The sequence below is a fragment of the Falco cherrug genome, chromosome 10 (genome assembly GCF_023634085.1).
Source record: "Falco cherrug isolate bFalChe1 chromosome 10, bFalChe1.pri, whole genome shotgun sequence".
NCBI classification, from domain to species: domain Eukaryota; kingdom Metazoa; phylum Chordata; class Aves; order Falconiformes; family Falconidae; genus Falco; species Falco cherrug.
This window is the reverse complement of record NC_073706.1, coordinates 909,181-925,395: the sequence shown is the minus strand read 5'-3', so window position 1 is coordinate 925,395 and position 16,215 is coordinate 909,181. Positions and strand designations below refer to the sequence as shown.

Here is a 16,215-nt window from a genome sequence, read left to right as displayed (position 1 = left end):
CATGCAGTGCAGTTTGGGGGTGGAAGGTAATGTTGGGAAGCAGCAGGTACCCCTGCCATCATGGTCCCCAAATAGCCACAGGGCTCCTGACAGAGAGGACTGGTCTCTAACATGGTACTAAAATTGTTAATATGCTGGTAGCTACTTTGGGCATAGAAATGGTGAAGTTAATGGTCTATCTGTACTGTTTAATGAAAATGGTCTGTATCTGCATATATATCTATCACTCTGTCAGCAGGTTTGGGGGAGGTTATGTATGGGACTGGGCAGGACAGTGGGAGGTAGGACCTTGCAATTTGAGGTGCAAAACTTCACTGAGCTATGGGCTACTCCCAGGTCCATCCCAGAGGCCCTCATCCCATCGTAGGCCCATCTGCACAAGCCCAAAGCAGGGACAAACACACAACGGCAGGTGAGACCCCTGAGCACTGAACACTGTACAGGCCCTTCCTGGGGTTGTCCCAGCAGAGTCTCAGCCCCAGTGTCCAGGAGTGACACTCATCGTCATGAGCCATGGGGCGCAGCTCTTCAGGTCACCTTTTGGACTAAGGAGACTGCTGCCAAGTGCCAGGACACATGATGGGGTGCAGTTCAGGGGTTGCACAGGACTTAACGGGATATTTATTGGAGGAACCAAAGGTGGGACAAGAAAGGGGTTTTTGTTTATCTGGGGAGGAACAAGAGTGGGGAATACAGGAGTAAGGAAATAAAAGGGGTCAGTTGCCTGTAGGTGGGTGGCTGGTCAGTGCACTTGTGGGCCGTGCCCTGCCCAGCAGAGTCTGTTCTGTCTGCACAGCAACTGGAGTAGGACTTCTGCCTCAGGGGCTTGTACATCCAGGGGGCAGGAACTGGGCAGACTGAGTGCCTAAGCAGTTGCTGCAGGATCCACCTTGTACTTGCATTTTTGCTAATGGACTTCCGTCCTGTCAAGCCAGAGACAGGAGCAGGATGAGGCTGTTGCTGCTGTCTGTGTTTGTGTAGGTGCTCTTCTGTGATCTGTGTGGCCAGCCACGTATATACGCATACATGTAGTGGATGTGTGCTCTGTGTGCCTGCTGGGAAAACATCTCCAGCCTCACTACTGGTTGGGTCTGGGGACATGGAGCAGCAGCAGCCTTGCCACTCTTGGACTGTTGCATCCAGATGATGTATTTTCTTTTAATGCATAGCAGCTAGGTTTTTAAGGTACTTCACAGATGTTTGTTCCTGCCATCAGCATCTAACAAACTTTATGGCTTTCCGTTTTTATAGGAAAAAACACCACCCTGGTCCAGGCGCTGAAACTTGTCAACTGATGGGACAAAGAGCTGAGGCACTTGGCTGTACTAGGACATTAAAACATAGGGTTTAGCCAAAGAAAATTTCCCCAGTGTGGACACTTACACCTGCCAAACCCTGTAGCATTCTTGGGAGGCTTTTCTATACCTCTACTCCATTTCCAGCCTTTCACACATCATGGTATTCCTTTTGACTTCTTTTGCAAGCTAGCTCTGGCTCTGCCTTCTGCTTCCCCTTATGCTTTGGTTTGGGTTACCCAGTGTGAGCTGCTGGCTGTAGGCCGTTTCTGCATTTCTGCCTCCAGCTTCTACTTGGAGGCTCCTCTTGGATGTTGTGACTGACCTGCTTTTTCTTTCTGTTTTACTGTATCTCTCTTTCCCCGCAATCTGTCTTTTGCGTTCTCTATTCTTCCCGCCTCCATTACTGCAGGTTCATCATGCCTAGTGGCATATAAAAAGACTCCACCTCCTGTCCCACCTCGGACCACATCAAAGCCGTTCATCTCTGTCACTGTGCAGAGCAGCACTGAATCAGCACAGGACACCTACCTGGACAGCCAGGACCACAAGAGTGAGGTGACCAGCCAGTCGGGGCTCAGCAATTCTTCAGACAGCTTGGACAGCACCAGGACACCCAGTGTGACGAGGGGAAGTGTTGTGACTCCAGCGAGAGAGACTCCAGAGTTACCCCAGAAAAATGCAACTTTGAAAAGTGACAAAGGGACTCTAACTAGCGAAGAGCCTAAAGTGGAGAACATCCCCAAAAGAAAGCTGTCATCTATAGGAATACAAGTATGGAATAGTTTGTTCTTCTTTGTCCCAAGGAATGTCCTTAACCTATCCATTTAGCGTGTGCATTTTGTGTAACCAGGTGTGCTTCTGAACTCACTTAGAAAGCAAGAGAAGCTAACTGCCTTGTCAGACTAAATTCCTGTGTTCCCAGGGGTGAAATACAGCAGAAGCTTTCCATAACAGACCAGAAAGGACTAAGTTCTTTTAGTACAAAATTTAAACGTTTCATAAAGCAGTGGGACAATGTTAACTGGATGAGTCCCTCTAAAGAGGCCTTTTGCTGCTGGTATGCCTGTGATCTGTACTACATATTACTTCACATCCATCTTGTCCATCACGGTTCCTGGGACAACTCTCTTCCGAGAGGTGGGCCTTTCTACTTGACACCCATGTAGCATGGGCTGCTGCAGTGTGAAATGGTCCTGGGGCTGTAGGCAGGAGGGAGCAATTTCTTGCTGTTCGCTGTTCCCAGCAGGTTGCTACTTCTCTTGCTGGAAGCATTTAACTCTGTGGAAATCTATGGAAATGAGCTTTGATTATATAGTCAAATGAGAACCCACCGAGTAGAGTAAATCCATGCTTTATTTGGCAAAACTTAACTCATCTGCAGTTGCACACTCTTCTTGAGGACAGATTTCCCACTTACACATGGCTGACTGTCCCAAATGCTGGTTCACTGCTGCAGGCTGTTACCTGCAGATAGGGACATGAGTACTTGGGCAAGTCCAAATGCAGGATTTGGGCTTTAAGCCACTGTGTGTGCTGAGGAAGTTCTCCATTGACTTTACAGTAAGGCTAGCTGGCAATAAGTACATGTGAGAGTGAAGGCTTTTCTGCAGGGCTAGCAGAGTGAAACATGGTGAAAGGGCAGCAAGGCAAGAGAACTTGTACTGGAGAGGCTAACTGCCTGCCTTCCTCTCCTTTCTCTGAGCTGGTTCCGAAGCCACCTGCCCCACAGCCTGGATTTCCTTCCTAAAACCTTCTAACCCTCTTATCCAGAGCTGTGGAGGGGTGTCAGTCCCTGGGAGAGAGGAAGCCGAGCTTTGCTGTCAGTCTTAATCAGATCACTACCCTCTCCTGAATCTCTTGTCCTGTGCCCATGTTGGATGCCACACACACAGCTGTGCCCTGGGGACACGCAGCCCTTCTCCAGTGTGCCGCAACTGTACAAACGGCTGTGGATGGCAGAGCAGAGTGCTTTTAGAGCAGATGCCTGGCAAGATACAGTCCTGATGCTCAAGTGGAGGTGGACCTGAGCAGTAGTCTTGTGCCTCTCCTAAGACAACCCTCCAGTTGGCGTGTGGTGTCAGCATGCTGTATGTGTGTGTGCAGCACTTCTGGTCTACTGATGTGAATTCCAGCAGCAAGTTCTTGTGTCTGTTTTTGTCTGTATTTTTCTTGTTCAATAAGGTTGACTGTCTTCAGCCAGTGGCAAAAGAGGAGCCTCCTCCACCAGCCACCAAATTCCAGTCCATCGGGGTACAGGTAGAGGACGAGTGGCGGTAAGTGAAAGACGCAAGCTTTTGTAGTTTCCTTTCTTTCAAATTGTGCTTCCCCCACATCGCTTAGACCTTCTCCCCTTCTTTGTTCCAATGAGTGGTGTTGAATGGGGACGCATGGAGAGCTCTTCCTCCACAGCACATACCCGCTGCAAAAAGCACTTGTTCTGTAAACAGCAAAATCAATGGGAGTTTGAAATTAAAAAGTACAAGATGTAATTATAGTTGTGCGTCAGTCCTCTCGTCTGAACGGCCTATTGCAGTAAGCAGGCAACCTTATGATTTTGTCTGTCTGAATGTGTGGTGTGTGTTTGTGTGTGTGAGGAGGGGCGGGGCGGGCAGGGTGAGACTCATCTGCAGGCATAACGAACAAATGCATTTCACTGTTGGTGTGCAAGGCCAGCCAGGTTGAGTTCTGTTATTTAGTGTTTGCTTTTGATCTCTCTAGAAACAGCCACTCTCGCAGCATGTCCTCCAAACAGGACACAGACTCTGACACACAGGAACCTAATAACTCTAGCTGTAAATCATCTGAGAGAAGCCTCGCTGAGTGCCCCCAACACAACAACTCTGTTGGTGTTGATGCCACTACCAGGCAACCAGCCAAGCCCTCACAGATTAAGAGAAACCTCTCCTATGGAGAAAACAATGACCCAGCCCTGGAGCCTTCCTCTCTTCCTCCTCCTGATCCCTGGCTTGAGACATCCTCCACCTCGCCATCAGAACCCACGCAGCCAGGAGCCTGCCGGCGGGATGGGTACTGGTTTCTGAAGCTGCTGCAAGCAGAAACAGAGCGGTTAGAAGGCTGGTGCCGCCAGATGGACCAGGAGACCAAAGAGAACAATCTCTCTGAAGAAGGTAGGTGTTGTCAGACTCTGGACACTAGACTCCCTCTTGAGAAAGACTTATAACTTGAGTATTGAATCAGCTTTCTGCAGTTAAATTTCTGATAGCCCTCAGAGGCAGAACATGGAGATAAGTATGGGACAAAGAATGCTTTTTCTTTGGAGAGGAAAAGGTAATTTCCTCTAGTAGATGGGGTAAGAAATAATACTGTGATGTAGCATATAAGGCTTGCAGGAGATAGTGCAGCTTCTGACCATTCCAAACTTCTAAAAGCTTAAATGGATTTCTTTCAGGGAGGCTGTGAGATCTTTCTCCGTGCCTAACCCATTGTACTCAAGTGGCAAGTGAAAGTTTAGTTGGCAGTGGGGTAGAATGAACATGACTTCTAAGCTTGTTTGATCTCTTGAATCTGTGGACTTGTCTTCACAGCAAAAAGGAGGCTTCTTCATATGAGAAGGCTTCACTGAATTTGTGCTGAATACACCAAAAGCATGTGCACAGGGAACACAAGGCCACTTGATTTTATTGGGATCAGTCCCAGTTGGGCTTGTTCCATTATTTTCAAATAGATTGGCAAAACCTGTGCTTCTTGCAGTGAAAATCATGCCTTTGGTGCAGAGTGACAGAAGTGGGTGACTAGGCTGCAAAGGGCAGGATCTGTGAGTCTCAACTTTTATTTTTTTAATACCCAAGAAAGGTGAAGTAATGGTAAGACTCAGCTACAGCTCACTGTCACTGCTAGGGCTTGGGGGAGCTAATCTCTAATCCTATTGCATTAAGATGCTCCGCAGGCTGGCAAGCTGGACAGGCACTGCCAGGCCTCTCCCTGCCTCAGGGGATGCCTTTGTTTAGCCTGTGGCAGGAGTACTCTGGCAAGAAAAGACACCAAGACTAGTGAGATGCTATGTCTGTGACCTCTTAAGAGCCATCTCCTAGTAGATTCTGTAAGTGAGAACTTGTTGGGTACAGAGGGAGCCCAGCTTACACTTTTCCCACCAAGATTTATAAACATACAGAACTGATTCAGTAGGTGCAGCAGCAGACCAGGGAGGAGAGGGGAATCAGTTCATCCCTGTTCATGGTGCAGTTGCATGCACTGTGGGTCTCTCAGCTGTGTCTTTGGAAGGGAAAAGTCCATGCAGTGTTTTTCCATTAATGAGTACTGGAATGTTGCCATGCCCAGAGGCTCTTTGGAAAATCCAGTAAGAGCAGCATGAAGTCCTGGATATTAAAAACCCTAGCCTGCCAGTACTTTAATCCCTTTGGGTAAGTGGAGTTTGGAAATGGTTCTCCTGCCCCTTGCTACCTTCACCTTGTGCATGAGTGGAAGAGGAGGTTATGATCTGCAAGCAGGTGCCAGCAGATCTGCTTACTGAGATTGTGCTGGTGTTCTGTCTGATGGGCTGAAAGCAGTTTTAAAATACTTTCTGCCAACTGTGATGTAATCTTCTCAGTCTGGCCTGCTTTTGACCTGCTCTAGAAGAAGCAATAAGAGATGGCACAAGACAGATGTAGATTATAGTTTCAATACATCTTTCCCCAAGAGCCCTTAGCTCTTTGGGGATCTCTGAAACTCCTTTTCTAATGAATCAAGAGTGTTTCTTTGCTCCAGGAACACTAGAGTTCATTGCTGCATTTTATAGTCTGTTCAACTGAGGTCTTTCTGGGTTTTTTTTCTCCCCCCTAGTCTTAGGAAAAGTCTTGAGTGCAGTGGGAAGTGCACAGTTACTAATGTCGCAGAAGTTCCAGCAATTCCATGGCCTCTGTGAACAAAACTTGGTGAGTCTGGATCTTTCTCCTGTTTTTTGAAGAGGGGGATGTATCTGTTTTGACAGCACTAAAGGAACATGATCAGGTATTAGCAGGCTACTGTTAACACAAAGCCAGTGCAGCTGTAGCCTACAACCTGACCACTGTGTCATGATGGATGAGTGCTAATTTAAGACAGCAGTTGAGCAGTGGGAGGCTGATTGCCTCCACCTCTTCTGAATAGGCAGTCTTGGGCTTTGCTCTGGGACGAATGTTTGCAGTTCTTGGTGCTTACATGAGCGCAGGGGGATTTTCCTCTGCTGCTGCTGAGGGCATGCTGAATATGCCAAGTCTTTCTGTGGGTCTGAACTGTCAACTAGCCATACTGCTCTGTATCCTGGAAACTGCCTCTTTCTTGTTACTTATAAAGGGCTTCCTGAGGTGAACACTGAGGTTTTGCCAAATAGGGGGGAATACTTGAAAAGTCTACTGTTCTTCTCCAGACGTGCTATCTTAGCATGTAGGTTATGTGGACAGTAAAACTGTCCCAACAGGACTGTCCCTTACTGATCACAAAGCATTGTTTGAATCTGATCCCTTCAAATGTAATGCAAGGGCTTGCCCTTACTGAGAGCTGGACAGGGCTAATGTCGGGGTGGATGGCAATCTGTGTTCTGTTTTTCCCCTCAAGCTTTATCGTGGTATGGATTTTGCATACTTCCTCAGAGGCGAATTCCCCTTCGCTTGCAAAAAAAGCTTAGAGAAACTTGTGAGGGTGTAGGAGGGGGTAAAGTGCTGAGCATCTTCTTGCTGATCTCTGGCTGATCATAGCTGAGAGATAAGCAGTAATGCCACTAGCTGCCAGACTTTCCAACAGCTTTGTGCAGAGTTGCTCAGGTCTGATCCCATGCTTTCCTTAGACTATCCAGGCCTATGGTCGGCAGTTCAGATGTCTCAGAACTGGCAAAATTCTATTCTTGGAAGAAACTTAAGCTACTTAAAATTTTTCAGATGTTGGGGGAGGATGTAGCAGAGTAATTTTGCTTGTGAAAGCTGTATTGGCTTCTTTGGCTTGCTGTACACTGGCATGCAAGTTCTCCCGGTGTCACAGCTGTGCTTTGCATTGTGTTGTGTCCATTTCCATTATCCACCCAAAAATCCCGATCTTTGTAAGAAATGGTGTTGTAGCTCTGAATCACGTGCTGGGGGCCTTCAATTGGAGGTTGCTGCTGTGGGATTAGCACTAGCTGGGGAAGCTTTGGGGAGAATGGGAGGTATTGCTTTCTGCTACAGAGAAGAGAGTGTCTTTTTCAGGATTCTTCTTCAGGCTCCTATAAGAGAAATACAGTCAGGATCTCTGCTTCCTGATCTTTGCAGAAACAGTTTAGACTGTAAATGATGGCATTTCTTTGCGTATTTAGGGCTGGTGTCTCCTGTGTGCTCTTCAAGTTTCAGTTGTCGGGCAGGTAGACTTGCAAGGGGTGAACATGTGAGCAGACTGCTCTGCTTGTCAGGAGGGTATAGTCTTAAAGTTTTTTGGGGTGTTTTTTTTCTTTCTAGAACCCTAATGCCAATCCCAGACCCACAGCCCAGGACCTAGCTGGGTTTTGGGATCTCCTGCAGTTGTCCATTGAAGACATCAGCATGAAGTTTGATGAGCTGTACCACCTGAAAGCTAATAGCTGGCAATTGGCAGAGACACCGGAGAGAAAGGTGAGTGTGGGGCAGTTGAGAGCGACCAGAGCACCTCGCAGACATTTTGGGTATCGGGTCTGTTTCTGTCTGCAAGCAGATCATCTCTAGGGCTTTTATGGCCTTGCACTTGTACAATATAATCTTACAGCCTTGCAATGCACTGAGACCATTCCTCTTGAGTAATAGTGGAAGCAATTTTGTACAAGGGGAAAAAGTGTTATGATGAAGACAGGCCAGAGTGGTGAGCAGTGGTGTATGCTTAAAGCAGTGATACAGAGGCCTCTAGTGTTAAAAGTACTGTATGAATAGGTTTTAACTATTCTTGGTGTTTTGAGTAGTATAAAAAACACCTACTGGAACCTTTTGAAAATGCAGCACGGGCTGTGTCCCTGGGCCCGGCTGCCTGACTAAATACAAGGGTAGGAAGGAGAACTATGGCTCTGGGCAGGGTTGGGATATTAAAATTCTGCAGTTCCAGATCAAGTTCAGTCTTCATACTGCCTGTGCTGTGCTCTGACCTGTAGCGGGGCCAGATGTAGTCTGCGAATTAGTCTGCTTCATGGAAGGCCTCTGTACTGTGGAAATGCAAAATGGCACATCTTTAGAAACTGGGGAAGCTGACTTCGAGTCTTGTTCAATAATTGCTTCTGCTTCTTTCACCTGACACTTCAATCTTGTTGCTTGGTCCCTCATGCTGTGAGGGTCCCTGCCATATCAGAGAGAAAGCTTCTGTATATGCATTTTTATTTTATGTTTGGGTTTTTCCTTACTGTCTCCCTAAAGGAAGAGAAGAAACCACCCCCTCCAGTGCCAAAGAAGCCAGCAAAGTCCAAATCCCAACTGAACCGGGACAAAGCCTCTGACTCAGACAAGCAGCGCCAGGAAGCTCGCAAGCGTCTTATGGCAGCCAAGCGGGCTGCCTCCGTCCGGCAGAACTCTGCCACGGAGAGCGCAGATAGCATTGAGATCTACGTACCTGAGGCACAGACCCGCCTTTGAGCAAAGGGGCAGAGGAAGGAACCGCGTGGTTTTTATAAGTCATTAAAAAGGAAAAAAAGGTTCTCTCTAAACTAGTGTGATTTATTCAGTCTAGAGACAATGAGCCATCCTTGAAAAGGGCTCCTGAGTTGGCTTTTTTCTCTCAGCTTTAAGTAATGAAGATTTTAAAAAAAAAAACAAACAAAAAAAAAAAAGAAAAAAATACCCCTCGTTTTCTCACTTGGCTATGGTGTTGCTGAATGGACTGAACAGACTCCTGGAAACTCCAGCCCCTCGACTTGGAACTTCAGTCTTTTTACTTGTTCTATCTAATGAGAATTATTAGCTTGTTTACAAGAAGAGGACAAAACATGAAGCCTTGAGCACTTGCCATGCTGTGTTCTTCCTCCTCCTCAGTTTGGTTCTTCATTCTCATCCTTTATTTTTTCTTCCTTCTGCTTCCTTTCTCCCACCCTTTGCATGGCTTTGTTTACTGTGTTAGAAATAACCTCTCTTCCACAGAGCTCCTGAAGAGAACACCCATTCAGTGTGTACTACTGTTGCACTCTGCTAGCAAGCAGCCTTTCTTGGTTTTTCCTTTTGATGGGGATATTGGGGTGGGGGGAGGATGGGTGGGCAGGGTCAGGGCAGTGTGTTTGTATTCCTCTGGTTTACTGAAGTGAGAGGAAGACAGGGTCTGTGGACTGTGACACACAGGTGTTGAAATGCAGCCCAGAAACACATGTGCAATAAGCTGGCAAAGGGGGAAGGGGCAGTGCTTGGCTGGTTGAGCCTGAGAGCACAGTACCCTGCTCCAGGTGCGGGAGGGGAGTTGAAGGGCCACAGAGCAACTATGGGTGCGACCCACACATGCTTCACTTTGATATTTATTTTTTTTCCTTCTCCTTTTCCCTTTACAAAATTATTTTCCTGGAATTGCTTGTTGAGGAAGAAGCTGCTACACTGGGGGACCTGTTTCAAAGTGGGCTGGGGAAGCAGGGGGAGGGCTGGGGAGAGTGTAACGGTATTTCAGGGTGGGAGGACTGGGTTTTGTACAAAGAGGAACGCACAGGTAGCTGGTGGTAGGCTGCCTGCCTGTATGTATGTGTACATATGCACATATACACTTAGTAGTACCTGTACATTTAATTCATACACACGTATACATGCCCATGCACACAGTGCAGATGGTGTACTAAAAGCACCTTGGTGAGAATGGGCATATGTATAGCATATATTTTTACATGTACTATATCTAGATGTGTGTAAAAGTGTGTGTAAAAATATATACCCTGTGTGTAATCAGATGACTTATTTTTTTCCTTATCTCCCTGATCTCTGGGTAGAGGAAGGATTGCTAAATATTTTTTAGCCCATTTTCCCCTTTGTAGGTCTCCTTTTCAGTCTGGCTTCTTGAAGCCAGAATCGCCACCAGCCCAATTCTTTGCCACCCTCTCAAAAATAAGCATTTGGCCCCATCCTGAGTGATCTTGCTGGGGATTTTTTTTTTTTTTCCTTCACTTGCTTGAATGAATTTTGGGAGATTGTGTGCTGCTTTCGTGGGGGCAGGGATAGAAATCCTAGAGAAGTTTCAGCGAGGGTGGTGGTGGTCCAGAAGGCAAAAAATAAAAGCAAAATCCTGAATGTCTGAGTGACCATTGTATACTGTCCAGTGTTGTCTATGCGTAGGTGCTCTCAGATTTCTGTCCACCTACCATAAACTCTCAAACATGGAATTGGGCTCCTGTCGAAGCTTAGCCATAATGTAACTGAAATTCAGCATTGGTTTTTGAAGTTTGTGGGTAGAGACACTGACTTGTTGGGTTGCACTGTCAGGTTTTGGGGAGGATTGTAAAGATGCAGTTGTAGGGATCTTTAGTATTGAAATGGAAATGGCAGGGAAAGGATTTGTTTTGTTTTAATTTATTCTTCCAAAAGTGGTTGAGGCTGCTGCTGGGGAGCTGGCCTGAAGTGCTGCGTTGTCCTGGGCGGGCAGTCTGTGGGCAGCAGCCCCTTTTGCTGAGTTGTCAAATGCTCACAACCCCTGGGCTGAGATCCCTCTCCCCCTCGGTGGGCTGCAGTGGCACGGCAATGCTGGTGGGTCGCCAAGTGAGGTGGGTGGCAGAGGTGCCTGTGCCCGCCTGACTCTCATTTTGTTTCCTGCCACCTTGGAGGAGAAGAACTTACAGCAGCAAGGACAGCTGGCTGACTTACCGTTTAAAAAAAAAAAAATTAATAAATGCAGTGTGAATTTACAGCTGCCTGCAGTCTCTCTCCCTTTGTTCTCAGCTGTGGTGCCAGTGGTGGGGTGATGGGCGGCGTAGCCATGGCCCTGTGCTGGCCTTCGAGCGCTGGTGCTGCTGTCCTGATTCCCGCTGCCGGGGCAGGACAGCAGTGCGGGGCCTTCCCTGGCCTTCAGCTGGCCTGTACCTGTGGCAACATGGCGGCATAGCGTTAAACTCCACAGCTTCATAAATGTACATACATACACATGAATTACACACGTGTATAGAAATAGAGCATATCTCTGAAAACTATGTGTTTATACATGTTTATATGCACCTTCATAAAAATAATTCTATACATACATTGCATATAAATGTATGTATGTTTATACCTGCGGACTCCTGGGTGCACAGGGAGGGGGCAGCCAATCACAGGGCCACCTCAGAGCACGTGGGTACGATGGTGTCAAGAAATGGCTGCCGACCTGTGAGAGGACACTGTGACGTTTAACAAAATGGCCGCTCCCAGCCACAAAATGGCGGCTGCAACAAAATGGCTGCCCCCAGAAGGCGTACGGGGCGGGCTTCCCGTGTCTTTCCGGGTAAACCAGTAGGCGGTGGGGCTGGTCCTGTCAGCCAGTTACAACAGACCATGTGACTGCGGGGGCGAATGGCCGCTAAGAGGGCGGGGAGGGGGCGGTGCTTGCGGGGGAAGTGGCTGCGCGGGGCGGTGTGAGGGCGCGGTGGCAGGGCCGGGCCGGAGTCCGCCCGCTGCGGGAGGCCGGGCACTGCCACGCCGCACGCTCGGCGCGCGGCTGGGCCCGGGGCAGTAGGAGAGCGGCGCCCATGCCGAACCAGCCTGCGCCTCGGGCCCCCGTGCTTCTCCTCAGGTGGCACAGGAGCCTGCCCCACAGCCCGGGCATCGCAGGGGAAGCGAAGCCCGGGCACCCGCGCTAGGCCTGTGCACTGGGCTTGTGGCCTGGCCCGAGGGCTGCAGCAGGTGGGGCTGCCTCAGCTACATGAGCTGCTGCCATGCCAGCTGCATGGCCCCTGTGCTTCTCCAGGAACAGCTGCCTGCTCTGCAGCTCTGATTTTCCTGTGAATGCCATGTGTGCCAGATGACTGCGGGACTCCAGTGACACCAGCTCAACACACTTTTTGCTGAAGTCCAGCATCCCAGGCAGTATTGAAGCTGGGGGGGGACTGTGGAGCCGGGCTGGTGCATGCCCAGGGAAGTGCATTACCCAGGTAAGAGGCCCACACGCAGCAGGAAGCAGGAGCAGGGGTGGTTTGTACTGCCACTGACCATGTGTCCCTGGGGGCTCGCAGACCCTTGCGATGTGTAACTTCACCATCCACCTGCACAGTTTTGGGGCACAGTGTGACACCCTGCACTCCTTCTCGCCCAGCAATGGGGGATGCAGCTGCCAGGGAGGGTCTCCTGAAGCCTTATTCCCATGTGGGTATTTTTGGGCCGGTGTTGGCTGCAGCATGAGAAGAATGAAAGTGTCATGCTAACAAGGCTTTTCTGCACTTGATGTAGTGCCTGAGCCTGCCCAGGGCAGAGAGGGGGCTGAGAGCTAGGACAGGGCCTGGTGATGGTCAGCCAAGTCCCAGCAGCTGCCCTGGGACGTTGTGGTGGGAGGCGGGCAGAGCTGTGTCTCACCCTGGGTAAGCAGGCTCAGCATCGTGCTGGAGGGTGGGAATGCCAGCTGTCCTTCCTGTACTCTCCTTGTTTCTGTGGGAAATGTCTGCTCATCGCCCGTGGCAGGGTGTGCCTGAGCCCTGCTGGAACCCGTGGAGGTGAGGTACAGGTCCCTGAGGTTCTGTCCAGCCTCTGCCTGGGAGTCCTCAGGGCCTGGCCGGGGCAAAGGCACCTCTGTGCAGCTCAGGAACCCTTGAGGCCACAGGAGGGGCAGGTATAACTGCAGGGGGGGAGGCAGGCGCTGACTGTGTTTTACCCGGCCACGAGCCCCTGCTGTTGTGCAGACCACCACCCCCAAGTTGGTCTGGCAGCTCCCAGCCCTGGCTGAGTCCTGGCTCCAGCCCACATTCCTCACCACGAGCACAAAGCACCAGCAGCCCATGCAGTGAGGGGGATGCTCTATTGCTATTCCTGTTGCCAGAGTTGCTCAGGGGTTTCCCTGGAGCTACACAAGGGAAACCTGGCTGGGGGCTGGGTGCCTCCATCTTTCCACAGCCCCTGCCCAGTGCCAGGGAGAGGGTGCAGAGCCCCCAGGGCTGCCCTACAACACAGGAATCTAGGGGTGAGGGGGCTGCAATGGGCTTGAATTGGCGCTAGCCCCCACTTCAGCCCCTGCTACAGCAGAGAGCAGGTATCCCTCTCAAGAGAGGCAGAGCATCATCAGCTGCCACAGAGACTGCAGCCCTGAGCCAGTGTGTGCATGGAGGACACTAGCAGACAGAATACTGGCATGCACACTCCTAGTGCATGCAAAAGGCTGGCCAGGCCCCCGAGCAGGCACAGCAACCCTGAGCCTAGCCTTTGCTGTACCTGTGCTGCCAGTGTCCATGCGGTGCAGCAACCTCTGGCTGCATGCCACTGCCCTTCGTGGCAGAGCAAGGCTGGCTGGGGCTGTTACTCCAGGAACAGCTTTGCAGGACCCCTGCCCACTTCACAGGGTTCCTGACCCAAGAAACTGTGTGCAGTAAAGCTCCACGGAGATTGTTTTTTTTCCCTTTGCCAAGAGGCTAGCAGTGACGCTGTCATGCCTCTCCAGTGCTGGTCAGGAGGAAGGAAGACACAAATGCATCAGCCTGCTACTGCTGCCAAATGCTTTCTGGCTCCCAGACCCTGGGATCAAGCACTGTGGGAAGTGAGCACATAACATCAGACCAAACGATGGTGGGGTAGGTGCAGGCCTGTGCCAGGCACAGGCCCCACTTTTTCCACACCCAGCAATGTTCCTTAGACCTCTTAAGCTGCTTTGGCTGAGTGTCAGGAGGTGGGGGCTGGTGGTGAGGGAGGAGCAAGTGCGCCACCCACAAATGATATAATCCAGCCTCACACAAAGCTCATATTTAAAAAAAAAAACCTTTATTTGACAACAGAAGAACAAACAAATTTATTTACAGTAGGTTTTTTTGCTCTGTAAATTTCATTCCAATAATCCCCTGCCCTCCCCGCTCTTTCTGGTCCATTCCCAGGGCAGCACCACTGGTCCATGGCACAGGCACAGCTTTACCACTCCTGCCCTGGGGGAGGAAACCACTTTGGTTTGACTGGGGCAAACTAAGGGGAGGAGACTAGAAAGCCTCTCCCTCCCCTGGGGGAAGGAAACAGAACTACAGGGGGGTGACAGGGGGAAGGACTACCAAGAAATAAGGGAGGGAGTCCTAAAATTCAGGGCTTTCCCCGGAAAGGGGGCAGAGGGCAAAAGCTGGATATAAAATGGAGCTCAGGAAGGCAAGGGGATGTTCACAGCCGCGTGATGAGCATCCACCCAAAGTGGTGCCCTCTGCCCAGCTGGGTAGTGCCGGAGCCATCCTTGAGCTGCACAGGGGCACCCAGCCAGGGCGACACACTGCTGGCGAGCCTTCCTACGGCCTCTGCTAGCACACAGAAGCTCCCTTCCCCTGTCACCTTCTGTCTGAAGAAAAGGGGGTGGGGGGCAATACCAGTTCTCAGAAGTCAGTGCTTTTCCCTTCCAGGCCCCATCATCCCACAGTGTGCTGCTCCCCCAGCACTGCTGGCTCTAACCACTGCAGAGCACCAGGTCCTGTGGATGTTATTATCTCTAGTCATGCAACTTAATAATCAGGCTAATTACCTAGGATTAGTGTTTCTCAGGATAGATAACATAGGTGCATACGTATCGCTATTTAACTTACGTTTTACAGTGAAACAGCAATATCTCAGTCCAGGACCAGCGCAGCACCCAGGCTCCCGCTCAGTGACAGCAAGTGTTGCCCAGCAGCCCAGAACCACCACCAGGCCAGGCTTGGGGGGCAGCCAGCTCCCAGCAGACACCAGCTTGTCACTAGAGGTCACCAGCACTGCAGAGCTGGGCACAGCCACACTCAGCCCTGGAGAGCAAGAGCAAAGAGGGGTGGGAAGGGGAGCAACAGGACTCGGTCCCTCCGTGTTCAGTGGGCAGATCATTAGCACTTGGCTGATGAGACAGCTCTGCTTTTCGGGAACCATGGTCTGCAGGCTGTGAGCGCTGCACTTGCAGAACAACACAGGTGCCCATGCCCACAACACACCTCTTTCCAACTGTTTTTTTAAAAAAATAAAAAATAAAAAAATAAAGAAGTTGGGTACAAAATTTCACAGTCAGCTTTGCGTCCACCCCCAGCAGCAGCCTGCTGTCAGCGTTTCACAGGCTCTGCAATGCGCTTTCTGTTCCAGGACAGAATGTGCACATATTCAGCAGGAACTCAAGAGAAACACAGGGAAGTTGTGGAAATTCTTATAGAAGAAAAAAAAATAATCCTGTAATAAATCACAATTAAAGGGAAAATGTTTCAACAAAAAGTTGCTAAACAGCACCATAGAGATTTCTACTGGCAGCATCTGTAACACCCTAAAGCAGAAAAGGAGGGTCCCATATTTTCCATGTGAAAAAATGCCACAGACTTCAGGTTTCCAGTTCATCCATCCTTTGCCCTTCCCTGGGCAAGGCAGGGCTCCTGGCCAGCACAAGGTACCAGAAAGGCCCTCCACAAACAAAAGGGGGTGGGGGGGTGGGAAGGGATCAGAGATTTGGGAGGAAAGGCTTTCATCCATAGTCCTTAAAACAGACACCAATTTAAAAAAAATAAAATTTTCTCTTTCTCTCCCTGAAGAAATGGTGTTGGCTGGACCGTTGTTTACAGGGGAGAAAAAAAGAAGTCAGCAGGTTTTCCAAGGGGAGCTCCACAGTAACCGTCAGCCGCAGCAGGAAGAGGTCAGTGAAGCCACAAAGGTCTTGTCACAACAGCTGGGTTGCAGTGGCCGCATCCTCCTGCGCACCTGGGGCACCATCCTCAGCAGCAAGGGCAGCAGGCAGGGGGCATCTCCCCAGCGAGAGGGTGGCAGGATGGCACTGTCCTTCCTCTGCCCCCTCGGCTGAGGGAGACACCGGAGCCCCTGGAAGGCAGGAGTCCACTTCTGAGATAAGCTACTCGGGGGGGGGGGGGGGGGGTGGGGGG

The 16,215-nt window shown here is 50.1% G+C and overlaps 1 protein-coding gene across 4 annotated transcripts in view; it reads left to right on the top strand.

Annotated features, from left to right (window-relative positions):
* Positions 1-11,093, top strand: part of DLGAP4 (DLG associated protein 4) — a 157,777-nt gene extending 146,684 nt beyond the window's left edge. For all 4 annotated transcript variants that reach the window (XM_055721690.1, XM_055721691.1, XM_055721692.1 and 1 more), the window contains 6 exons: positions 1,708-2,069; positions 3,480-3,571; positions 4,017-4,426; positions 6,102-6,193; positions 7,724-7,876; positions 8,642-11,093. In XM_055721690.1, the coding sequence (XP_055577665.1) occupies positions 1,708-2,069; positions 3,480-3,571; positions 4,017-4,426; positions 6,102-6,193; positions 7,724-7,876; positions 8,642-8,857 (1,325 nt within the window). In that variant the 3' untranslated portion in view covers positions 8,858-11,093. The remainder of the gene's footprint in view (positions 1-1,707; positions 2,070-3,479; positions 3,572-4,016; positions 4,427-6,101; positions 6,194-7,723; positions 7,877-8,641) is intronic.
* Positions 11,094-16,215: the final 5,122 nt, after the last annotated feature.